This window comes from Anomaloglossus baeobatrachus, chromosome 3 (genome assembly GCF_048569485.1).
Source record: "Anomaloglossus baeobatrachus isolate aAnoBae1 chromosome 3, aAnoBae1.hap1, whole genome shotgun sequence".
Lineage (NCBI taxonomy): Eukaryota > Metazoa > Chordata > Amphibia > Anura > Aromobatidae > Anomaloglossus > Anomaloglossus baeobatrachus.
Window position 1 is genome coordinate 701581778 of NC_134355.1, and position 27557 is coordinate 701609334.

The 27557-nt window shown below is 47.8% G+C and overlaps 1 protein-coding gene across 1 annotated transcript in view; it reads right to left on the bottom strand.

Annotated features, from left to right (window-relative positions):
- LOC142297467 (uncharacterized) overlaps positions 1-27557 on the bottom strand; it is a 231552-nt gene that overhangs the window by 90120 nt on the left and 113875 nt on the right. Inside the window, exon 6 of the mRNA XM_075341693.1 lies at positions 18170-18293. Coding sequence (XP_075197808.1) covers positions 18170-18293 — 124 coding nt within the window. The remainder of the gene's footprint in view (positions 1-18169; positions 18294-27557) is intronic.

A 27557-nucleotide genomic window follows, 5' to 3' on the forward strand; every position in this document is an offset into this window, starting at 1 on the left:
GATTGGGCCAGAATTCGCTCCATCCGGTAGATTAAGTCCACCTCACTTATCCATTCTTCCACAGAAGGCAACTCGGTGGTCTTCCAGTGGCGAGGTATAACAGTCTTGGCCGCCTGAAGGAGGTGCCTGAGTAGCGATTGTTTATATATTTTTTTTGGCAGCGAGAACATATATAGGAGAACGGCCTCGGGTCGTCTGGGCACCGCCACTCCCGAGATCTCCTGAGTCGCTCTCAAGACACTGTCCCAAAAGGCAGCCAGGACTGTACATGACCACCATATATGGGTCATGGTACCCTCCTGCCGTCCGCAACGCCAACACACATCTGGGACCCCCGGGCACCACCTGTGAAGCAAGGAGGGGACCCTATACCACCTTGAGACAACTTTATAACTTGTCTCCTGAGACCTTGTGGCAGTTGCTGACTTGTGAGATAGATGGAAGCAGCGGTCCCATTGTTCTCTAGAGAACTCCTGTCCAAGCTCATTCTCCCAAGCTCTGCAAAAGGGAGGAAGGTGGACCGAGTCATTGATGGTCAATAACTTATAAATGCCCGAGATAGCGTGTTTGGGGCTGGGACTCGAGGTACATAGATTTTCAAAGGGTGACATAGGTTGTGTGGGCTCGTGTGACTGACTGGCAGATGAAAGGAAGTGCTGAAGCTGTGCATATTCAAAATGATAGCGTGGCCTCAGCGGGCGGTCCCCCAAGACCAGAGTGAGTGGGAGAACCATCCCCTGGGGTGCCAGCACCGTGTTATTTTTATATAATAAAGTAACTTGCTATATATTGTCCTATTATGGTTTTTGATTATTATTAATTATTATTATTATTATCTAGTACTTGGGGCCATTGCTTACAGCAGAAATGGCTTCCCAGAGCAGGCTCATCCATAAAAAGAAATGTCCAGCAGATAAGTGTCCAGTGGATGAATGTCCGGCTCTCCCTTCAGGATCACAAGTGTCAGGGTTTCTCATAACTGTAGTTCAGGCTCCACACCGAGGCCCAGTATGCTCCATATCTTCTGGCTTATTCCCAGCTCCAAGACCTCTCAGGCTCAGGACCAACTGTCCAACATTACACAGGCTTTTCTGTGGTCAGGAGCGACTGATTAAGCTCTCAAGCCAACTCTTCAGTCTCCACTCAGACTCGGTCTCACCCTCCACATGTAGCCGTCACATGGAGCTTAGCTCAGCACTCACAGATTGTCAGGGCGGCATGTGGCCGTGTTCACACAGCAGAGTCTGACACTCCAGGTCTCTTCTTAGGCTTCGGAGTTTCTGCTAGCCTGGTGATTGTCTCTGCAGTCACATGTTGTGGGAGACCTATCACAGCTACTGCCTGTTCTTTTTAAGATGGTGGATTTGATCATCCCTCGCTGATTACTGATAGCCGTCCTTGTGCTGTGGTGATCCAGTTGCTGGATATCTTCTGTGCGTTATTTAGTGCTGTGGAAATATTGCCGTCTGTTTATTTCATCCCTATTTTTGATTTCCCTTGAGCACGTATTGTCTTTACCTTTGTGTGTGCTTCAAGTGAGCTTGAGTCTTTGGCCCACCCTGGGGTTGGGGGAGAGGGGGTATTACATCGGGGCTAGCCAGGAGCAGAGCTAGGCTGGTGGTCCAGACCTCTTCACCATCAGAAGTACCTCTGGGATGAGGGACAGCTAGGGACCCCTAGCCTACGGGCCAGTCTAGGAGCCCCACTCATCCCCTTATTGAACATGACATTTTAATCAACGATATTTAAATTTCTGTATGCAGATTCTCTTGCGGGGCAGTTGCAGGTACTGTCTCTCCAGGTGGCAGAATTAGAGGGGGTGGTTCAGGAACGAGTTTAGCCTTTTACTTCAACGTAATCCGTGTTGGTTGCTGGATCACCAGGACCTAAGCTGCTACTTTCGGAGCGTTTTGCTGAGGAGCACAGCCGGTTTGTCTCCTTCCGGGAGGCATGTAAATTATATTAGTGTGCCGCCCCCATGCCAGCAGCTGCCGCTGCTCAGATCCGGACCTTAGGGGTGGTGGCTCGAGGGTCTCCGGACCCGGGGGTCTCGCGGACACGCCGAATAAAATGGGGGACGTAGATGTACGGGCTAGGCCGTAATAAGTTTGTGACGCCACCCACGGTGTGTGGGGAGGTGGGACACCACCGCTGCTGTTACGGGGCACCCGGGGAAGATGCTGTGCAGCAAGTTGTTAACCCCTCCGTGGGCAGAGATGGTGGCCCCGGGACCCGATGGCTCTAGTGCAGGGGAGATGACGACCGCAGAGGGTGCTGCTGTACTCACTTTTAGTAAAACACACAAGTCTCTGGTAAACCAAGATGGTGGTGGGGTGGCCGGTGCCGCGGCCGGTTGCGTTCGGGATCCCCCACCCGGCTGGTGGTCTCTATCCTTTTCCTGCACTGTTTAAGTAGAAAAGATTTCCCAGTTTGAAACGTAGGAGTCCGCTCCAGGCTGGATGTGGCCTAAGGAGCCGTGCCCGCAGGCGCTGGCCCGTGGGATCTATGGGCCTTGGCAGTGATCTCTTATCCCTAATCGGTGGGCTGTTGTCTTCTATGAGGGACTTTGGGTGGGACAGGACCTCTAGTCCTGGCCTCAATAGGTTAATTAACCAGTTCCAGTAGGTTCTTGTTCCTGGCATCAGGGTCCGATTACCCCCTTTGTGCTACGGTTTCCGGGTCGGTTCCCCGTTTCGGTACCGGCGGGCTCCTACCCTGGCCCGGTCCACCTCGGTTCCACCGAGCCGTCTTCCTGTTTCCTGTTGACGGAGACCACCGTCTGCCTCCTAGCCAAGGTACCAGGGCTCCTACCCTGGCACCGTTCAACTTGGACTTGACTGCTGGAGCTACCGCTAGCTCCAGCCCACACTCCTCTCCAAACTGAACTCTAGCACCCAACTCACTGTTTTCCCGCCCCCAGGCTGTCTGGATCCCTGGGTGGGCATGTTCCAACTACCTAGTCATGCCCACTGGTGTGTCTATCTTTCCCTAAGGGGGGTGACTAGGGTTTAATGGTTGGCTGTGTGTTTCCTAGTGAGGGAAGGTGTTATGCAGGGGCCTATTTGTGACTACCTGGTTTTGCCAGGGCGTCACAGTCTTTGTCCTCATTGGATTTTTTCTGCGCTCGGACTGATCTACAACAATCCCAACAAGGTGTCGGCTGATTCAAAGATCTGTTCACTGAAATAGGGGAAGGAGTTGGCTAAGGATTACCGCACTGAATTGTGGCGCTGGTCAATAGACACACAGTGGAAAGACTTGGCTCTCAAGAATCATTTTTTTCCTGCGCGTGTCCCCCCTTTATTGAAAGCCATGGCTCTGGTAATCAGAATAGATCGCCGGTTCCCTCAGAGGTCTAATAACAACAAGTCTATTTGGCAGGGTGGAGCGGTACCTGCTTCACCTCCAGAGACCTCATCCAAGTCCATGCAGTACGGTGGAACATCCCAGGTGTGGATAAAGTCCCCTACTAATAAAAGGGAAGGTTTATGCTTTTTCTGTAGTAAAAAGGGGCATCTTATTAGTGCTTATCCCTTGGTGCTCAAAGAGAGGTCGGCCCTCAGAAAACTTTTAGGCCCAAGGGAATTGGGGGATTCCAACCTACGCATCTCCTCGACCATGGTATCTCAGTGTCTATTACCTGAAAAGGTAAAAATAGGGGGCTAATAGGTCTTGGTTAAGGTGTGTCTTGATAGTAGTTCTGGGGCCATCATAATTGACAAACCGTTTGCTTGCTTCTCTGGTTTAAAGGGTTGATGAGTTATCTAGTCCTATACGGATCTTTGCCATTGACTCATCACCTCTCTCACAAGGGGTCGTCAAGGAGTGTGTATTGGAACTCTGTATTGGGGTACTCCATTCTGAGCGCATTACTTGCTATATGCTTAAAGACCTTCCTGCACAAATTGTCTTAGGTATCCCTTGATTCACATTACACAACTCAGTGGTTGACTGGAAGACTCGGGACATAGTTAAGTAGAGCTCTTACTGTAATGAACACGGTCTAGGGACCTGCATGATTACCACTAGTATCCTGGAGCCTTTTTCAGAGTTTAGTGATGTGTTCTCTGAAGAGTTGTCAGGAGCTGCCGCCACACAAACCATATGACTGTATCATAAGATTTAAGCCAGGGGCCAAGCTGCCCAGTGCAGATTGCACAAGTTGTCTGGTCTGGAGAGACAAGCTCTCAAGGAGTACATTACGGAGAATTTGGCTAATAGTCACATTAGGCCATCTTCATCCCTTGTAACCGAGGGTTTATTCTTTGTCAAAAAGAAGGATGCTGGACTGCCATCATGTCTGGTTTTCCGTGAGCGAAACCAGATTTCAGGTTTGTGACCCATATTCTATGCCATTCCAGACCTATTAAACCAGATTTCAATGCTAAATGGTTCTCCAAACTCAATGTTAGCGGAGCCTATAATGTGATTAGGGTCGATCAGGGTTATGAGTGGAAAACGGTATTTAATACGCCAGAGGGTCACTTTGAAAATTTTGTGCAGCCTTTTGGTCTGACCAACCTGCCGGCAGTATTTCAGCACTTTGTAAATTATGTATTTGGGCATCTGTGGGGGAAATTTGTTATCATTTACTTAGATTATATTCTCATTTATTCACAGGATTTTGATTAACATTTTAATAATATCCAACAGGTTCTATAGATTCTCAGGGAAAAACAAATTGTACTCTAAACAAGAGAAATGTGTATTCGCTGTTCAGGAACTTCCGTTTTTGGGTTACATAATTTCCATTTCTGGTTTTAGGATGGATCCTTCCAAGTTGCAGGCTATTTTGAAATGGAACCATCCCGAGACGCTTAAAGCTCTGCATCAGTTCTTAGGAATTGGTAATTATTACAGAAAGCTTTAAAACCTTTTCTGGCATTGCAAGACCTGACTGACATGACGGAAAAAGGTACGTACTTTTCTAACTGGTCTCAGGGAACTTAAAAATGTTTTGTGTCTACACTTGTATTGATACAAACAAATGTACTCTTCCTTTCACGATGGAGATTGATGCATCAGAGGTGGGTTTAGCAGTTGTATTGTTTATTGGCAATTTTTGTCCATGTGCCTTCTTTTCTAAAAGGTAATCTCCGGCCGAACATAATTACGATATTGGTAATAGGGAATTACTCGCCATCAAGTTGGTATTTGAGGAGTGGCGACACTTCTTGGAGGAGGCTAATTATCCGCTCACTGTAATTATGGATCATAAAAATCTCTTGTACATCGAGTCCACAAAACGTCTCACACAGAGACAAGATTGGTGCTCATTATTTTTTAATATATTTAATTTTTTTTATTACCTATTGCTCAGGTTTTAAAAACACAAAGGCTGATTGACGCTTTGTCCACAAGTTTTCCGAGGTGGAACCTTATGAGGAACCTGTGCCCTTCCTGCAAAAGGGAGTAGTGGTGTCGCTACTCAGTATAGAGGTGACGTCTGAGATTGCAGAGGCTCAGGATGAAGCACCATCAGGGGTCCCAGCTAAAAGTTAATCCCTCTGAATCTTTGCCTTTCTGGGGAACATCATGAGTCTGTCTTGGCTGGTCACCCTCGTGTTAAGCTCTTTGGATAGTTTACTGCGTTGTTTCTGGTAGCTTAAGATCCGGAGGGATGTGGTCTCCTGTGTGTCTGCATGTGCCCCCTGTGCGTGCTCTAAGGAATTGCACTCTCGTCCGTAAAGTTGTTTGCTAATATTGAGTGTCCCTAGCAAACCTTGGACGGACATTTCCATGGATTTTATTACAGACCTTCTTTCACCTGCTTGTAATTTGGTTAATTTTGTTAGGGTTGACAGGTTTTAAAAAAAAATGACACACTTTATCGCCCTACCCTCATTACCAATTGCTAAAACGTTAGCTCAGGTATTTATACAGGAAATTGTCAGACTCCACAGAGTCCTGTCTGATATTATTTATGATAGAGGTACTCAATTTATCGACAATTATTTCTGTAGGGCTTTTTACGCTCATTTAGGGTTTAAATGATCTCTTTATTCGGCCTTCCATCCGCAGTCTAATGTGCAAACAGAGCGCATGAATTGGAGTTTGGAGCAGTATTTGTGCTGTTTTGGATAATCAGGAGGAATGGGCCTCGTTCCTTCCTCTGGCTGAATTTACTACTTACACACGTGGTCAAAATTGTTGGTACTCCTCATTTAATGAAAGAAAAACCCACAAAGGTCACAGAAAGAACTTGAATCTGACAAAAGTAATAATAAATTAGAAATCTATGAAAATGAACAAATGAAAGTCAGACATTGCTGGTTTTCTGCTTCTCGTGAAATCGACCTGGACAGAAATGATGGTACCCTTAACTTAATATCTGGTTGCACAACCTTTTGAGGCAATCACACGATTCCTGTAACGGTCAATGAGACTTTTGCTCCTCTCGACATGTATTTTGTCCGCTCCTCAAGGGCAAACTGCTCTTCTGTCTGGTGGTTGAAGGTTGCCTTTTCCAGATGGCATGTTTCATCTCTTTCCAAAGATGCTCAATAGGATTTAGGTCCGGGCTCATAGAAGCCACTTCAGAATAGTCCAGGGTTTTCTTCTATGCCATTCTTGGGTGTTTTTAGCTGTGTGTTTTGGGTCATGCTGTTGCAAGATCCATGACTTGCGACTCAGACCAAGCTTTCTGACACTGGGCAGCACATTTCTCTCTAGAATCCCTTGATAGTCTTGAGATTTCATTGTACCCTGCACAGATTCAAGACACCCTGTGCCAGATGCAGCAAAGCAGCCCCAGAACATAACAGAGCCTCCTCCATGTTTCACAGTAGGGACAGTGTTCTTTTCTTGATATGCTTCATTTTACCCATCTGTGAACATAGAGCTGATGTGCCTTGCTAAAAAGTTCCATTTTTGTCTCATCTGTCCATAGGACATTCTCCCAGAAGCTTTGTGGTTTGTCAACATGAAGTTTGGCAAATTCCAGTTTGGCTTTTTTTAAAAAAAAAATGGTGTCCTCCTTGGTCGTCTCCCATGAAGTCCACTTTGGCTCAAACAACGACGGATGGTGCGATCTGACACTGATATTCCTTGAGCTTGAAGTTCACCTTTAATCTATTTAGAAGTTTTTCTGGGCTCTTTTGTTACCATTCGTATTATCCATCTCCTTGATTTGTCATCAATTTTCCTCCTGCGGCCACGTCCAGGGAGGTTGCCTACAGTCCCATGGATCTTACATTTCTGAATAATATGTACAACTGTAGTCACAGGAACATCAAGCTGCTTGGAGAGAGTCTTATAACCATTAACATACTCGTTTATAATTTTCTTTCTAATCTCCTGAGACAACTCTTTCCTTCGCTTCCTCTGGTTCATGTTGATTGTGGTACACACCATGTCACCAAACAGCACAGTGAGTATCTGTAGCCCTATATACAGCCAACTGACTGATTGCAAGGTTGTAGACACCTGTGATGCTAATTACTGGACATACCTTGATTTAACATGTCCCTTTTGGCACATTATTTTTAGGGGTACCATTATTTCTGTCCAGGCTTGTTTTAGGAGTTTTGTTTTTAAAAAAAAATTCTGTGGAAACAAGGTTGAAGAGCAGCAATGTCTAACTTTCATTTGTTCATTTTCATAGATATTTAATGTATTACTTTTGTCAGATTCAAGTTCTTTCTGTGACCATTGTGGGTTTTTCTTTCATTAAACGAGGGGTACCAATAATTTTGGCCACGTTGTATGATCATCATCATGAGTGTTCGGGTGTGTCTCCTTTCTATTGTGTCTGTGGTTATCATCCTCAATTCTGTAATTTCGCAAAGGACACCCTTCCAGGGTACTCATAGAGGACCTATTGGGTTCTGCTTTAGCTTGTACATGGGAAAAGTTTCAGCACCATTTGCACAGAATGGGCTCTAGGTAGGAGAGTGGCTGACTGCGGACATGTGCCTGGTCCGGAACCTATGTGTGGGTGATCTGGTGAGGTTATCCACTAAAAATATTAAGCTTAAGTTGCTCTTACTTAAGTTAGGACCTCGGTTCATCAGTCCGTTCAAAATTACCGCAATCATCAACCCATTGGACTTCCATCTGGCCTTCCCAGTAGTATATAAAATCCATAATGTGTTTCATAAGTCTCTATTAAAGAAATTTGTGGGTTTGGGAATTCCCCTTCCCACCCCTCCACTCCTGGTTGATGGTTCATTGTTCTCTACAGTACCTGGTTCACCGGCAGGGTTATGATCCTGAGGAAAGAACTTGGGTGCTAGCTTCGGATATCCATAAGGAGCAACTGGTTAGGGCATTTCATCGCCGTCATCCGGAGAGACCTCGTAGAGGGAGGGGTTTTAGCTCAGAAATCACAGTGTGAGGGCGGCATCTGACCATGTTCTCACAGCAGAATCTGACACTACACTCCAGATCTCTTGTTGGGTTTATGGAGGCTATGTGATAGAAAAGCATAAAAATCCATGACTGACACAAGTTGATCCACAGCTTGATGAGAGACAACTAAATCTAGACTCTCTGGATTTCGATGACAGGGATTGAACCCTTCTTCCCACTCTCCCCTTCCATGTTTTTTGTCCTTCAATAAAGCTACTGGCCTATGATTTCCCCCTTGCTATTCTTTCTTTCCCACATACCGTCCGCTATCGTGGCCTGTTGTGTTTTGTTGTTGGACATATTGGCAGCAATGTTTGTGTAGTATAGCTGTGTATTGTAAACTTTACTGTACGCTATGTTATGCTTCTGTGCTATGTATGACAAATGTTGAAATTTATTTTAAAGCCCACAGGGGTGTCCCACCATTGTCCTGCCCCCCTCCCCCAGTGAGTACATGAGCCCTCTCACTCATCTCGCCCTTCTGCGGTGGTTGCTCTGTTCCCGTCTCATGCTGCTGTCTCCCAGAGGCTGTGTATTCATCACAGGCTTCCTGCTTCTGCCTTAGGGATTTACGTGTGACCATGCCCCTTTCTTAAAGGGCCAGCATACCCTTAACCCGGAAGTGCCTGTTGGCTCAGCTGAGAGGCTGCAGCTATTTAAGGTACTTCCTCCTGAGTCTAGTACATTGCTAGTTCTTAGGTCCCATAGCACTGTTCTGCTGCTGTAATATTGTTCTACTTTCCGCTGCTGATATTTGTTTGTGTTTCAGTATACTGCTGCTAATCAAAAAAGTCCGTGGAGCCTCTGTTAGGAGACCTAGCCAAGGAGTGGCTCTTTTTAGGAAACCACCTCTTTGACAAGTTTAAAGATATGACAAGGGAAATACCAGGTTCTTTCCCGGAGGGATATCTGGCTAGTTTCTGTGTTGAGACTCGTAACTGAGGCTCCACGGACTTTTTTGATTTGCATATTTCCCAGGGGGCAATGCACCTAGGATTTCACTGTATTGAGCACCCTCATTGGCTGCCGGCAGTGTTTTCTCTGGCTGGTCTCCCTGAGATCAGTGATTGTTTTGTCTTGTTGGTCTACTAGGCATTGCTCCCACCTGGCCAGAATCCTACTCCACACTGATGAGGGGCAATACCCCGAAACAGCTGTCTGTGGATGGATACCGCCTTGGTATTTCCCTTGTCATATCTTTAAACTTGTCATAGAGTCAGATATTGGCTAAAAGGGCCACTTCATATGGTGGTTATGGTGGTTTCCTAAAAAGAGCCACTCCTTGGCTAGGTCCTTCCCGGACGGATATCTGGCTAGTTTCTGTGTTGAGACTCCTAACAGAGGCTCCACAGGCTTTTTTGATTCGCATATTTCCCAGGGAGCAATGCACCGAGGATTTCACTGTATTGAGCGCCCTCGTTGGCTGCCGGCAGTGTTTTCTCTGGCTGGTCTCCCCGAGATCAGTGATTGTTTTGTCTTGTTAGTATACTGCTGCTGACATCCCTAACCTGCCTCTGCTGCTCCACCGGCCACCAACCACGATACCAGCTGCTGTGAAGTATCTTCACCAGCTGCTGCCATATCCATCCATCCATGCATCCCGGTCAACAGCTGCTGTCATCTATCTCCTGTGACTATTGTTCCCGTACCCCTGGGACCAGCCATTGCAGCACCAGTCTTCCGAAGTAGCACCCGGTCTCACACCTGCAGCGTAACACCCTCACCATCAGAGGCTCCAGTGAAAAACAGGTGTGGTTCTGTAGTCAAGCCCCTCTGGGTTTTCTGTGTGCTGTAGCCCAGTGGATTTGCTAAATCCCTGCTTGCCTGACGAGCATAACAGTTTGCCCAGGTCATGAACACCACTGCCCCTATGTTCTCAGCTCAGCGAGAATTTGCTCATGTATGGGTGGAAGACCCCCAACTCATGACCATTCTGCAGGTTATGGACATTCAACTGAGCTCCCTGCAGCTGGCACATCATTCAACCACCAACGCTGTGCTTACCAACCTTCAAGAAGAGCTCTCTCTTCAGGAAGGTATGCATTGTCGGGTGCTGGAGTATCTTGCCTCCGTGGACGAATGGTTGACATCCTTGCAGAATGCTACCAGCTAAGCCTCTATGCTTTCAGTCTTGGCACCTTCAGTGCCGGGCTTCTCTCCCTGCCGGCAGTCTGCCCCCTTGTCTTAACAGACCTCCATGGTACCGAGGGTAAATTAAGCTTTATAGAAGGTTTCTCAATCAGTGCCAGTTTCACTTGCAGCTCCTGCCGCAACAGTATCCCACAGATGCCGTCAAAGTAGCCTTCCTGGCTTCTCACCTAGAGGGCGAAGCTCTGGACTGGATCAATCCATTTCTAGAGAGGCTTGATCCACTAGTCTCCAACCTGCCTCTCTTCCTTGAGGCCTTCCAGAAGGGTTTTGATGAACCTGGCCGTATTACATCTGCTACTGAAGCACTGTTTGACCTGCAACTAAGGGATCTCACCGTAGGCCAATACGCTATAAGATTCCACACCTTATCGGTTGAGCTGCAGTGGACAAATAAGCCATTGGTCGGAGCATTCTGGCGAGGCCTATCCGGTAAAATCAAGGACGCGTTGGCTGCCAGTCTTTTACCCTTCCCTCTGGACAACCTGATTAGTTTAGCTGTTCAGATTGAACTGTGCTTTTAGGAAAGCGCTCGAGAGGAGGCTATTACACCCAGTATCCTCTGTCCTGAGCCCCAGGGTTCCTCGTACTAGCTGTTACGAAGCTAATGGAGATTGATCAAGTGCATCCAGCCCGCTGCCGCCAGGAGATCCGTTGCACCACTAAGGGGTGCTACTACTACGGAATGGAAGCTCTGCACATCTTATACGCTTCTTCCCAAGAAGAAACTTTCCAGCCTAGGGTCAGTATGAGAGGCTACCCTAGGTGATTACATCTACTCTTCACCTCTATAAATGACTATGTCTGTAACCAGTAGCGACTCCAGCTTCTCTGAACTGACCCATCTGGATTCTGGCGCTGACGGGAATTTCATACAACAGACTATAGTGGATCGGTACTGGATTCCTGTTAGTCAGCTGCAAACTCCAATTACCGTGCGATCGGTGGACAAAAGGCCTCTGCCCGAGGCCATCCAGTTTGTCATCAAAAACGTTGTCCTACGTGTGGGAATGCTGCATAAGGAGATAGCCTTTCATGAGGCATCCGCTGTTGCTAGGCGTACCGTGAATTTGGAAGCATGAACCAGTTCTGGACTGGAGATCTGCTCAGGTGGTGTCACACCTGCAATGAAAACTGTTTTGTTTCTGTGCAGCCCTCTTGACTACCTGTGAGAGATTCTCTAATCTTCTGGGTCTAACCGCAACACCAGAAAACTTCATCCATTACACTTTCATGTTAAGAACCTACAACTCTGCCCTTCACCTCACCAAACAGACCTAGTTAACCACCCTGATATCCTCACTATCCAGCAATCAGAAAAAGCTCTTCGACACCTTTCACTCCCTCCTCAGTCCCAAAGCACAGACCCCTATCACAGACCTTCATGCTGATGATCTGGCCTCCTATTTAACAGAGAAAATAGAAAACATCCGCCGAGAGATCAGCTCCCAGCCACAAAGTGTCGCGATTCCCATCCCTCCCCATATCCCATCTAGCTCACTTTCCACATTTGACACATCACAGAGGAAGAAGTCTCCAGGCTTCTCTCTTCTTCTCATGCTACCACTTGCCCTACTGATCTCTTCCCCTCACCTCTACTCCAATCCCTCTCTCCGGTTGTCACAACTCACCTAACTAAAATCTTCAATCTCTCTCTCTTCTGGTATCTTCTCTTCCTCCCTTAAACACTATCACTACTCCATTATTAAAAAAAAAAAAATCTTCTCTTGACCCATCTTGCATAAACAACTACAGACCAGTCTCCAATCTCCCCTTCATCTCTAAACTCTTGGAGCGCCTGGTATATTCCCACCTCACCCGCTACCTCTCCTCTCACTCTCTTCTAGATCCCTTACACTCAACAGAAACTGCCCTTGTCAAAGTAACCAATGAGCTATTGACAGCAAAACGTAATAATGACCACTTTCTGCTTACTCTTCTTGACCTCTCTGCCGCCTTCGACACAGTTGACCACCATCTCCTTCTTTCTATGCTCCATTCAATCGGCCTAAAGGACACTGTGCTGTCCTGGTTTTCTTCCTATCTTTCTGGCCGCCCATTCAGTGTATCATTTGCTGGCTCCACATCTTCTCCTCTTCCTCTCACTGTTGGGGTCCTTCAAGGTTCAGTCCTCTGCCCTCTTCTTTTCTCCCTCTACAGTTTTGTGGTGATAGACAGAGATGAGGGTGAAGATGTAGGGGGTGCTGGGTGGAGATGTAGGACCAACTATCTCTGCCAGCAGCACCCTACCCTGCTTTTGGTGGGCTCCCACTGAGATGATAATGTATTAGTTGTGAGCTGCAGTCCCATGTAACTCCACAGATACTAGCGATACTTTTGGGAGTCCAGCTAGTAGTGATTGCTCCTCTGGTTCACACTGCTGCTGGTTCTGCATGTGCTGCTGTTTTGGGCTGGAGGGAGGAGTACGGCAGAATCAATGAGATGACAGCAGACTGTATCAATATTGATGATAACAGACTGCTACAAAGCACAGATCTGCAGCATTTTTTCAGTTTTGCACTAGGTCAACTGTAAATCACAAGCTGATTACCTATCACGTGAACATCCTCACCTTGCCCCTCAAATATCATAGATCTGATACTGTATGATGCTGCAATTGGCAATTTTCAAAGTAGGAAATTTTCCTGTGGGGATTTTTCAGGGAACCCCCTGCTGCACCTCACTGTGCTTCCTGCACAAAATACCAACCCCACATTGCCCCTCTCCACAATGTATGATATGCAGGCCTGTCACTGTAAGTGTCTGTGGGGACACAGTATACAGGTGACATCATTGTGGGTATGGGTAGCTAAGAGTTCATCACACAGTATACAGGGGACATCATACTGTGTATGGGTAGATAAGAGTACAAAGAGGCCAACAAATGGTCAGGACAATTACACAATTGACTGAAGATTAATAGAGGAAGCGATGGCGACTTTCGCTTCTAGACCATTTATTGGATCCTTTTTGAGTTAGTATATACACACTTGATTCCAACACCCGTGTCGATATATATATATTTCGGTCCGCTCCCTGTCCAGCTCCGCAATAACCCAAGAAAAAATAGCTACCACCATCAATCATTTATACAGGCAGCTTGGACACCTGTTTGTTGTGAATACGTTTTCCAGTTTGGGGCTCCCTCTTGTGGTCAGTGCTGGCGATGCAGTTGATGTGTGGAGCGAAAGCTACACACCTGTGGAGGACTGGCAATCAGGGCCAGATTGGGCTATTTAACTGAGTAGTTTTCTCTGGTTCCTTGCCGGTGGTCAATGTCTCCTGTGTGTTAAGGACAACCTTGTCCTTGTCCTGTATGTAACCAGCTCTGCTCACAACCAGAACTCCTCTCAGACAAGTGGTCTTTGTACCTCTGCTGTTTGTTTTCTACTTTCTTGTTGCTTTCTCTGCTTTGATACTAATGCATTATTCCTATTTTGTCTGTGTGGAGTTCGTGGTGAAATGAGATCATTCCCTGCTGGGAGTGTCTGTATACTTAGCGCCATGATTCTGCAAGGTTTGTGTTGGTCATGCTTGGTATTAATTCAGTCCTTCATCTGTATTAGTGTTTTTTGGATTCCAGTAACATTTGAAGCGGATACAGTGGGGGAGAGTTTGATTATTCCATATCAGAAGTTCTGGTGTATAATAGGGTTTTTACGGCTGCAGACAGTTGCTCTTTCCTATCCTTTTCTATAAAGATAATTTGGGCCTCACCTTTGCTGAAATCTGTCCTTTCTGGCTTTGTATTGTGTTTTTCTATATCACTGTAGGCTTTACATGTGGGGGGCTATCGATCTATCTTTGGGGACTGCTCCGAGGCAGATTAGCTTTCTTACTCTTTCAGATTAGCTTTCTTATATTTCTATCTATGAGATTATTTAGTTCTCCGGTTTGTTGAGGCGTCCAGGTCATTGTAGGCACGCCACACGGCTACTGTTAGTTGTGTGTCAGGATTAGGTCTGCAGTTCATTAAGGTTCCATCCACTATGTTACCTTTTTTGGGATTCTGCATTTTTTTATCCTCCTCAGTCCCTGAATCATGACAACTGTTACTGATAACGTTTGGCTTCAGGAATGTGGCTTATAGAGCAAGAGGAAGAAAACTATTAAATATTATATATTTAATCCAATAATTAGGCAGTGAGTCTAAAAATATACAAGAGAAGTTACAAAGTTAATTAGGTTGAAAAAAGACCTAGGTCCATCTAGTTCACCTTCCTCCACCAGTTCTACATTAGGTCACTAAGTCATTTATAACCAACAATGTTGTGTACTGAGGAAATCATCTGGCCCTTTTTTAAAAGCTGTTCTAGTATCTGCCATTACTACCTCTTGTGGTCGGCATTCCACAGTCTGGCTGCTCTAACTGTAAAGAACCCTTTCCTATTTAGCTGTCGGAATCGCTTTTCTTCCACTCGCAGTGAGTGTCCCCTGGTCCTTGGTACTGTCTTTGGAAGGAATAAGTCATGCGCCAGTCCTTTATATTGACCACACATGTATTTATACATATAAATGAGATCTCCTCTGAGACGTCTTTTTTCTAAGCTAAACATATCTAACTTTTTCAACCTGTCATCATACGGGCGGCCTCCATTCCTCATCATACGGGCGGCCTCCATTCCTTGTAGTAGTCTAGTTGCCTGCCTTTGAACTGACTCTAACTTCTGAATGTCCTTTTTAAAATGTGGAGCCCAAAACTGGATCCCATATTCCAGATGTGGCCTTACAAGTGATTTATAGAGGGGTAACAATACGTTGGGATCACGGGATCTAATTTCTCTTTTTTATACACCCTAAAATCTTGTTTTCTTTAGCAGCTGCTGCCTGACATTGATGCTGCTGCTCAGCTTATTTGTAATAAGAATATCCAAGTCCTTCTCCTGTTCTGTAGTCCCGAGTTTACTTCCATTTAATGTATACGCAGCTATAGGATTACTCCGTCCTCGGTGCATTACTTTACATTTATCAACATTAAATCTCATTTGCCAAGAGTCTGCCCATTCTGACATCTTATCCAGATCTTTTTGTAATATTGTATCAAGGTCAGTTTTTAATATCCTACATAGTTTGGTGTCATCAGCAAAGATTGATACTTTACTATCAATCCCATCCACAAGGTCATTAATAAAGAGATTAAAAAGAATCGGTCCTAGCACAGATCCCTGCGGCCCCCACTGCTCCCAGTACAGATCCCTGCGGTCCCCACTGCTCCCAGTACAGATCCCTGCGGTCCCCACTGCTCCCAGTACAGATCCCTGCGGTCCCCACTGTTCCCAGTACAGATCCCTGCGGCCCCCACTGCTCTCAGTACAGATCCCTGCGGTGCCCACTGTTCCCAGTACAGATCCCTGCGGTCCCCACTGCTCCCAGTACAGATCCCTGCGGCCCCCACTGCTCCCAGTACAGATCCCTGCGGTCTCCACTGCTCCTAGTACAGATCCCTGCGGCCCCCACTGCTCCCAGTACAGATCCCTGCGGTCCCCACTGCTCCCAGTACAGATCCCTGCGGCCCCCACTGCTCCCAGTACAGATCCCTGCGGCCCCCACTGCTCCCAGTACAGATCCCTGCAGCCCCCACTGCTCCCAGTACAGATGCCTGCGGCACAAACTGCTCCCAGTACAGATCCCTGCGGCCCCCACTGCTCCCAGTACAGATGCCTGCGGTCCCCACTGCTCCCACTACAGATGCCTGTGGTCCCCACTGCTCCCAGTACAGATGCCTGCGGCCCCCACTGCTCCCAGTACAGATGCCTGTGGTCCCCACTGCTCCCACTACAGATGCCTGTGTTCCCCACTGCTCCCAGTACAGATCCCTGTGGCCCCCACTGCTCCCAGTACAGATCCCTGCGGCACAAACTGCTCCCAGTACAGATCCCTGCGGCCCCCACTGCTCCCAGTACAGATGCCTGCGGTCCCCACTGCTCCCAGTACAGATCCCTGCGGCACCCCACTGCTCCCAGTACAGATCCCTGCGGTCCCCACTGCTCCCAGTACAGATCCCTGCGGTCCCCACTGCTTCCAGTACAGATCCCTGCCGTCCCCACTGCTTCCAGTACAGATCCCTGCGGTCCCCACTGCTCCCAGTACAGATCCCTGCGGCCCCCACTACTCCCAGTACAGATGCCTGCAGTCCCCACTGCTCCCAGTACAGATCCCTGCGGTCCCCACTGCTCCCAGTACAGATCCCTGCGGCACCCCACTGCTGACTATAGCCCATTTACAGAATGTACCGTTTATGACTACTCTTTGTTTGCTATCTTTTAGCCAATTCCTTACCCAGTTGCATATTGTGTCCCCTAGTCCTTGCTTCTGCAGCTTTAGTATAAGGCTATTATGTGGTACAGGAGCAAATGCCTTTACAAAGTCCAAATAAATCACATCAGCTGCATTACCAATATCCAGATCTGCACTTACCCCCTCATAGAACCCCAACAGGTTGGTTAGACACGACTTATCTTTCATGAATCCATGCTGTCTGTCAGTTATTATATTATTTTCTGCAATATATTTTTGCATGTCATCCTTTAAAATGCCCTCAAAAACTTTGCACACTACTGATGTCAGGCTTACTGGACGGTAGTTGCCTGGATCTACCCTCTTACCTTCCTTAATTATCGGTAGCACATCAGCAATCCTCCAATCCTGAGGCACCAACCCTGTTACAAGCGAGTCTAAAAAGATGAGATACAGCGGTCTGTCGATTACGGAGCTCAATTCCCTCAATATTCGTGGATGAATGCCATCTGGCCCTGGGGATTTGTCAATGTTTAATTTACTCAGACGTAGGCGTACTTCTTCTTGTGTTAAATTAATTATATCGGGTGGTGAACTTTGATTTTTCACTTGTTGAATGATCCCTGGAACAGTCAGTTCCTTGGTGAACACAGATGAGAAATGCCTATTTAATATCTCAGTCTTCTGTTTGTCCTCTATAACTAACTTGTTAATATCTTTTAAGGGGCCAATACTATGCTTTGTTTTCCTTTTGGCATTAATGTATTTATAAAAGATTTTGGGATTTATATTAATGTCATTGGCGATTTTTGTTTCAGTAGCTAATTTTGCTTGTTTGATTTATTTTTTGCATTTCCTATTGATATCTTTATACTTCTGAAATGCTATTTCTGTATTCTCAGCCTTCAAGATTTTAAACAACCTTTGTTTTTGTTTTATTATACTTTGTACAGTCTTATTTATCCATAGTGGTTTCTTTTTATTCCTGGACATTTTATTACCAGAGGGTAGACGTTTTTTACAGGACTCTAGCAGTATATCCTTAAACTTTCCCCATTTATGTTCAGTATCCCCAGTTACCATGACTTTGTCCCAATCTACACATTTAGTTACAAAGGGGACAAGACATAAAAATAAAAAGGAAAAACTACACAAAGTTACTAGACGTGTGGTCATAGGAATGGCAGAGCTCTTGTGAGGAGAAGCACTCCATTTGGAAAATGGTACAGTACTTACAGCACGGTGAATCTCCCAGAACTTAACACTGGCTCCAAACCATGATCCACTTTTACCAGGTACCAGCTGCTCCCACCTCCCTCCCCAGGAGAGCTCCACTGGAGGCAGGTAACTGAGATGAGGCTCAGGTACCAAAAACGATGAGGTTCTCAATGACATCTGCTAATGCCGACCACAGAAAACAAAGGTTTCCACTAACCTGGCGATACAGACAGCCGGCGCTCCTCCACCACAACATCCGAGTACAGATCCCGGTGTCCTTCTACATAATCCCACTCCTCCATGGAGAAATACACAGCGACGTCCTGACACCGGAGAGGAACCTGACAACCAACGAGACCGACATCACCCAGAATCCTCCAGTGTACACTGTATAATCTCCCAGCAGTCTCCTCATCCCCCAGAATCCTCCAGTGTACACTGTATAATCTCCCAGCAGTCTCCTCTCATCCCCCAGAATCCTCCAGTGTACAATGTACAATCTCCCAGCAGTCTCCTCTCATCCCCCAGAATCCTCCAGTGTACACTGTATAATCTCCCAGCAGTCTCCTCTCATTCCCCAGAATCCTCCAGTGTACACTGTATAATCTCCCAGCAGTCACCTCTCATCCCCCAGAATCCTCCAGTGTACACTGTAGTATAATCTACCAGCAGTCTCCTCTCATCCCCCAGAATCCTCCAGTGTACACTGTATAATCTCCCAGCAGTCTCCTCTCATCCCCCAGAATCCTCCAGTGTACACTGTATAATCTCCCAGCAGTCTCCTCTCATCCCCCAGAATCCTCCAGTGTACACTGTATAATCTCCCAGCAGTCTCCTCTCATCACCCAGAATCCTCCAGTGTACACTGTATAATCTCCCAGCAGTCTCCTCTCATCCCCCAGAATCCTCCAGTGTACACTGTATAATCTCCCAGCAGTCTCCTCTCATCCCCCAGAATCCTCCAGTGTACACTGTATAATCTCCCAGCAGTCTCCTCTCATCCCCCAGAATCCTCCAGTGCACAATGTACAATCTCCCAGCAGTCTCCTCTCATCCCCCAGAATCCTCCAGTGTACACTGTATAATCTCCCAGCAGTCTCCTCTCATCCCCCAGAATCCTCCAGTGTAAACTGTATAATCTCCCAGCAGTCTCCTCTCATCCCCCAGAATCCTCTAGTGTACACTGTATAATCTCCCAGCAGTCTCCTCTCATCCCCCAGAATCCTCCAGTGTACACTGTATAATCTACCAGCAGTCTCCTCTCATCCCCCAGAATCCTCCGGTGTACACTGTATAATCTCCCAGCAGTCACCTCTCATCCCCCAGAATCCTCCAGTGTACACTGTATAATCTCCCAGCAGTCTCCTCTCATCCCCCAGAATCCTCCAGTGTACACTGTATAATCTCCCAGCAATCTCCTCTCATCCCCCAGAATCCTCCAGTGTACACTGTATAATCTCCCAGCAGTCTCCTCTCATCCCCCAGAATCCTCCAGTGTACACTGTATAATCTCCCAACAGTCTCCTCTCATCCCCCAGAATCCTCTAGTGTACACTGTATAATCTCCCAGCAGTCACCTCTCATCCCCCAGAATCCTCCGGTGTACACTGTATAATCTCCCAGCAGTCTCCTCTCATCCCCCAGAATCCTCCAGTGTACACTGTATAATCTCCCAGCAGTCTCCTCTCATCCCCCAGAATCCTCTAGTGTACACTGTATAATCTCCCAGCAGTCACCTCTCATCCCCCAGAATCCTCCAGTGTACACTGTATAATCTCCCAGCAGTCTCCTCTGATCCCTCAGAATCCTCCAGTGTACACTGTATAATCTCCCAGCAGTCTCCTCTCATCCCCCAGAATCCTCCAGTGTACACTGTATAATCTCCCAGCAGTCTCCTCTCATCCCCCAGAATCCTCCAGTGTACACTGTATAATCTCCCAGCAGTCTCCTCTCATCCCCCAGAATCCTCTAGTGTACACTGTATAATCTCCCAGCAGTCTCCTCTGATCCCTCAGAATCCTCCAGTGTACACTGTATAATTTCCCAGCAGTCTCCTCTCATCCCCCAGAATCCTCCAGTGTACAATGTACAATCTCCCAGCAGTCTCCTCTCATCCCCCAGAATCCTCCAGTGTACACTGTATAATCTCCCAGCAGTCTCCTCTCATCCCCCAGAATCCTCCAGTGTACACTGTATAATCTCCCAGCAGTCTCCTCTCATCCCACAGAATCCTCTAGTGTACACTGTATAATCTCCCAGCAGTCTCCTCTCATCCCCCAGAATCCTCCAGTGTACACTGTATAATCTACCAGCAGTCTCCTCTCATCCCCCAGAATCCTCCGGTGTACACTGTATAATCTCCCAGCAGTCACCTCTCATCCCCCAGAATCCTCCAGTGTACACTGTATAATCTCCCAGCAGTCTCCTCTCATCCCCCAGAATCCTCCAGTGTACACTGTATAATCTCCCAGCAGTCTCCTCTCACCCCCCAGAATCCTCCAGTCTACACTGTATAATCTCCCAGCAGTCTCCTCTCATCCCCCAGAATCCTCCAGTGTACACTGTATAATCTCCCAGCAATCTCCTCTCATCCCCCAGAATCCTCCAGTGTACACTGTATAATCTCCCAGCAGTCTCCTCATCCCCCAGAATCCTCCAGTGTACACTGTATAATCTCCCAGCAGTCTCCTCTCATCCCCCAGAATCCTCCAGTGTACACTGTATAATCTCCCAACAGTCTCCTCTCATCCCCCAGAATCCTCCAGTGTACACTGTATAATCCCCCAGCAGTCACCTCTCATCCTCCAGTGTACACTGTATAATCTCCCAGCAGTCTCCTCTCATCCCCCAGAATCCTCCAGTGTACACTGTATAATCTCCCAGCAGTCACCTCTCATCCCCCAGAATCCTCCAGTGTACACTGTAAAATCTCCAAGCAATCTACTCTCATCACCCAGAATCCTCCAGTGTACACTGTATAATCTCCCAGCAGTCACCTCTCATCCCCCAGAATCCTCCGGTGTACACTGTATAATCTCCCAGCAGTCTCCTCTCATCCCCCAGAATCCTCCAGTGTACACTGTATAATCTCCCAGCAGTCTCCTCTGATCCCTCAGAATCCTCCAGTGTACACTGTATAATCTCCCAGCAGTCTCCTCTCATCCCCCAGAATCCTCCAGTGTACACTGTATAATCTCCCAGCAGTCTCCTCTGATCCCTCAGAATCCTCCAGTGTACACTGTATAATTTCCCAGCAGTCTCCTCTCATCCCCCAGAATCCTCCAGTGTACAATGTACAATCTCCCAGCAGTCTCCTCTCATCCCCCAGAATCCTCCAGTGTACACTGTATAATCTCCCAGCAGTCTCCTCTCATCCCCCAGAATCCTCTAGTGTACACTGTATAATCTCCCAGCAGTCTCCTCTGATCCCTCAGAATCCTCCAGTGTACACTGTATAATTTCCCAGCAGTCTCCTCTCATCCCCCAGAATCCTCCAGTGTACAATGTACAATCTCCCAGCAGTCTCCTCTCATCCCCCAGAATCCTCCAGTGTACACTGTATAATCTCCCAGCAGTCTCCTCTCATCCCCCAGAATCCTCCAGTGTACACTGTATAATCTCCCAGCAGTCTCCTCTCATCCCACAGAATCCTCTAGTGTACACTGTATAATCTCCCAGCAGTCTCCTCTCATCCCCCAGAATCCTCCAGTGTACACTGTATAATCTACCAGCAGTCTCCTCTCATCCCCCAGAATCCTCCGGTGTACACTGTATAATCTCCCAGCAGTCACCTCTCATCCCCCAGAATCCTCCAGTGTACACTGTATAATCTCCCAGCAGTCTCCTCTCATCCCCCAGAATCCTCCAGTGTACACTGTATAATCTCCCAGCAGTCTCCTCTCACCCCCCAGAATCCTCCAGTCTACACTGTATAATCTCCCAGCAGTCTCCTCTCATCCCCCAGAATCCTCCAGTGTACACTGTATAATCTCCCAGCAATCTCCTCTCATCCCCCAGAATCCTCCAGTGTACACTGTATAATCTCCCAGCAGTCTCCTCATCCCCCAGAATCCTCCAGTGTACACTGTATAATCTCCCACCAGTCTCCTCTCATCCCCCAGAATCCTCCAGTGTACACTGTATAATCTCCCAACAGTCTCCTCTCATCCCCCAGAATCCTCCAGTGTACACTGTATAATCCCCCAGCAGTCACCTCTCATCCTCCAGTGTACACTGTATAATCTCCCAGCAGTCTCCTCTCATCCCCCAGAATCCTCCAGTGTACACTGTATAATCTCCCAGCAGTCACCTCTCATCCCCCAGAATCCTCCAGTGTACACTGTAAAATCTCCAAGCAATCTACTCTCATCACCCAGAATCCTCCAGTGTACACTGTATAATCTCCCAGCAGTCACCTCTCATCCCCCAGAATCCTCCGGTGTACACTGTATAATCTCCCAGCAGTCTCCTCTCATCCCCCAGAATCCTCCAGTGTACACTGTATAATCTCCCAGCAGTCACCTCTCATCCCCCAGAATCCTCCAGTGTACACTGTAAAATCTCCAAGCAATCTACTCTCATCACCCAGAATCCTCCAGTGTACACTGTATAATCTCCCAGCAGTCACCTCTCATCCCCCAGAATCCTCCAGTGTACACTGTATAATCTCCCAGCAGTCACCTCTCATCCCCCAGAATACTCCAGTGTACACTGTATAATCTCCCAGCAGTCACCTCTCATCCCCCAGAATCCTCTGGTGTACACAGTATAATCTCCCAGCAGTCACCTCTCATCCCCCAGAATCCTCCGGTGTACACTGTATAATCTCCCAGCAGTCACCTCTCATCCCCCAGAATCCTCCGGTGTACACTGTATAATCTCCCAGCAGTCACCTCTCATCCCCCAGAATCCTCCAGTTTACACTGTATAATCTCCCAGCAGTCTCATCTCATCCCCCAGAATCCTCCAGTGTACACTGTATAATCTCCCAGCAGTCTCCTCTCATCCCCCAGAATCCTCTGGTGTACACTGTATAATCTCCCAGCAGTCTCCTCTCCTCTTATCCCCCAGAATCCTCCAGTGTACACTGTATAATCTCCCAGCAGTCTCCTCTCATCCCCCAGAATCCTCCAGTGTACACTGTATAATCTCCCAGCAGTCTCCTCTCATCCCCCAGAATCCTCCAGTGTACACTGTATAATCTCCCAGCAGTCTCCTCTCATCCCCCAGAATCCTCCAGTGTACATTGTATAATCTCCCAGCAGTCTCCTCTCATCACCCAGAATCCTCCAGTGTACACTGTATAATCTCCCAGCAGTCTCCTCTCATCCCCCAGAAACCTCCAGTGTACACTGTATAATCTCCCAGCAGTCACCTCTCATCCCCCAGAATCCTCCGGTGTACACTGTATAATCTCCCAGCAGTCACCTCTCATCCCCCAGAATCCTCCAGTGTACACTGTATAATCTCCCAGCAGTCACCTCTCATCCCCCAGAATCCTCCAGTGTACACTGTATAATCTCCCAGCAGTCACCTCTCATCCCCCAGAATCCTCCAGTGTACACTGTATAATCTCCCAGCAGTCTCCTCTCATCCCCCAGAATCCTCCAGTTTACACTGTATAATCTCCCAGCAGTCTCCTCTCATCCCCCAGAATCCTCCAGTGTACACTGTATAATCTCCCAGCAGTCTCCTCTCATCCCCCAGAATCCTCTGGTGTACACTGTATAATCTCCCAGCAGTCTCCTCTCCTCTTATCCCCCAGAATCCTCCAGTGTACACTGTATAATCTCCCAGCAGTCTCCTCTCATCCCCCAGAATCCTCCAGTGTACACTGTATAATCTCCCAGCAGTCTCCTCTCATCCCCCAGAATCCTCCAGTGTACACTGTATAATCTCCCAGCAGTCTCCTCTCATCCCCCAGAATCCTCCAGTGTACATTGTATAATCTCCCAGCAGTCTCCTCTCATCACCCAGAATCCTCCAGTGTACACTGTATAATCATCCAGCAGTCACCTCTCATCCTACAGTGTACACTGTATAATCTCCCAGCAGTCTCCTCTCATCCCCCAGAAACCTCCAGTGTACACTGTATAATCTCCCAGCAGTCTCCTCTCATCCCCCAGAATCCTCCAGTGCACACTGTATAATCTCCCAGCAGTCACATCTCATCCCCCAGCATCCTCCAGTGTACACTGTATAATCTCCCAGCAGTCACCTCTCATCCCCCAGAATCCTCCAGTGTACACTGTATAATCTCCCAGCAGTCTCCTCTCATCCCCCAGAATCCTCCAGTGTACACTGTATAATCTCCCAGCAGTCTCCTCTCATCCCCCATAATCCTCCAGTGTACACTGTATAATCTCCCAGCAGTCACCTCTCATCCTCCAGTGTACACTGTATAATCTCCCAGCAGTCTCCTCTCATCCCCCAGAATCCTCAAGTGTACACTGTATAATCTCCCAGCAGTCACCTCTCATCCCCCAGAATCCTCCAGTGTACACTGTATAATCTCCCAGCAGTCTCCTCTCCTCATCCCCCAGAATCCTCCAGTGTACACTGTATAATCTCCCAGCAGTCTACTCTCATCCCCCAGAATCCTCCAGTGTACACTGTATAATCTCCCAGCAGTCACCTCTCATCCCCCAGAATCCTCCGGTGTACACTGTATAATCTCCCAGCAGTCTCCTCTCATCCCCCAGAATCCTCCGGTGTACACTGCATAATCTCCCAGCAGTCTCCTCTCATCCCCCAGAATCCTCCAGTGTACACTGTATAATCTCCCAGCAGTCTCCTCTCATCCCCCAGAATCCTCCAGTGTACACTGTATAATCTCCCAGCAGTCTCCTCTCATCCCCCAGAATCCTCCAGTGTACACTGTATAATCTCCCAGCAGTCTCCTCTCATCACCCAGAATCCTCCAGTGTACACTGTATAATCTCCCAGCAGTCACCTCTCATCCTCCAGTGTACACTGTATAATCTCCCAGCAGTCTCCTCTCATCCCCCAGAAACCTCCAGTGTACACTGTATAATCTCCCAGCAGTCTCCTCTCATCCCCCAGAATCCTCCAGTGTACACTGTATAATCTCCCAGCAGTCTCCTCTCATCCCCCAGAATCCTCCAGTGTACACTGTATAATCTCCCAGCAGTCACTTCTCATCCTCCAGTGTACACTGTATAATCTCCCAGCAGTCTCCTCTCATCCCCCAGAATCCTCCAGTGTACACTGTATAATCTCCCAGCAGTCACCTCTCATCCCCCAGAATCCTCCAGTGCACACTGTATAATCTCCCAGCAGTCTCCTCTCCTCATCCCCCAGAATCCTCCAGTGTACACTGTATAATCTCCCAGCAGTCTCCTCTCATCCCCCAGAATCCTCCAGTGTACACTGTATAATCTCCCAGCAGTCTCCTCTCATCACTCAGAATCCTCCAGTGTACACTGGATAATCTCCCAGCAGTCACCTCTCATCCCCCAGAATCCTCCGGTGTACACTGTATAATCTCCCAGCAGTCTCCTCTCATCCCCCAGTGTACAGTGTAAAATCTCCCAGCAGTCTCCTCTCATCACTCAGAATCCTCCAGTGTACACTGGATAATCTCCCAGCAGTCACCTCTCATCCCCCAGAATCCTCCGGTGTACACTGTATAATCTCCCAGCAGTCACCTCTCATCCCCCAGCATCCTCCAGTGTACACTGTATAATCTCTCAGCAGTCACCTCTCATCCCCCAGAATCCTCCAGTGTACACTGTATAATCTCCCAGCAGTCACCTCTCATCCCCCAGAATCCTGCAGTGTACACTGTATAATCTCCCAGCAGTCACCTCTCATCCCCCAGAATCCTCCAGTGTACACTGTATAATCTCCCAGCAGTCTCCTCTCATCCCCCAGAATCCTCCAGTGTACACTGTATAATCTCCCAGCAGTCTCCTCTCATCCCCAGAATCCTCCAGTGTACACTGTATAATCTCCCAGCAGTCTCCTCTCATCCCCCAGAATCCTCCAGTGTACACTGTATAATCTCTCAGCAGTCATCTCTCATCCCCCAGAATCCTCCAGTGTACACTGTATAATCTCCCAGCAGTCACCTCTCATCCCCCAGAATCCTCCAGTGTACACTGTATAATCTCCCAGCAGTCACCTCTCATCCCCCAGAATCCTCCAGTGTACACTGTATAATCTCCCAGCAGTCACCTCTCATCCCCCAGAATCCTCCAGTGTACACTGTATAATCTCCCAGCAGTCTCCTCTCATCCCCCAGAATCCTCCAGTGTACACTGTATAATCTCCCAGCAGTCACCTCTCATCCCCCAGAATCCTCCAGTGTACACTGTATAATCTCCCAGCAGTCTCCTCTCATCCCCCAGAATCCTCCAGTGTACACTGTATAATCTCCCAGCAGTCTCCTCTCATCCCCAGAATCCTCCAGTGTACACTGTATAATCTCCCAGAAGTCTCCTCTCATCCCCCAGAATCCTCCAGTGTACACTGTATAATCCCCCAGCAGTCTCCTCTCATCCCCCAGAATCCTCCAGTGTACACTGTATAATCCCCCAGCAGTCACCTCTCATCCCCCAGAATCCTCCAGTGTACACTGTATAATCCCCCAGCAGTCTCCTCTCATCCCCCAGAATCCTCCAGTGTACACTGTATAATCCCCCAGCAGTCACCTCTCATCCCCCAGAATCCTCCAGTGTACACTGTATAATCTCCCAGCAGTCACCTCTCATCCCCCAGAATCCTCCAGTGTACACTGTATAATCTCCCAGCAGTCTCCTCTCATCCCCCAGAATCCTCCAGTGTACACTGTATAATCTCCCAGCAGTCTCCTCTCATCCCCCAGAATCCTCCAGTGTACACTGTATAATCCCCCAGCAGTCTCCTCTCATCCCCCAGAATCCTCCAGTGTACACTGTATAATCTCCCAGCAGTCTTCTCTCATCCCCCAGAATCCTCCAGTGTACACTGTATAATCTCCCAGCAGTCACCTCTCATCTCCCAGAATCCTCCAGTGTACACTGTATAATCTCCCAGCAGTCTTCTCTCATCCCCCAGAATCCTCCAGTGTGCACTGTATAATCTCCCAGCAGTCTCCTCTCCTCTTATCCCCCAGAATCCTCCAGTGTACACTGTATAATCGCCCAGCAGTCTCCTCTCATCCCCCAGAATCCTCCAGTGTACACTGTATAATCTCCCAGCAGTCTCCTCTCATCCCCCAGAATCCTCTGGTGTACACTGTATAATCTCCCAGCAGTCTCCTCTCCTCTTATCCCCCAGAATCCTCCAGTGTACACTGTATAATCTCCCAGCAGTCTCCTCTCATCCCCCAGAATCCTCCAGTGTACACTGTATAATCTCCCAGCAGTCTCCTCTCATCCCCCAGAATCCTCCAGTGTACACTGTATAATCTCCCAGCAGTCTCCTCTCATCCCCCAGAATCCTCCAGTGTACATTGTATAATCTCCCAGCAGTCTCCTCTCATCACCCAGAATCCTCCAGTGTACACTGTATAATCTCCCAGCAGTCACCTCTCATCCTACAGTGTACACTGTATAATCTCCCAGCAGTCTCCTCTCATCCCCCAGAAACCTCCAGTGTACACT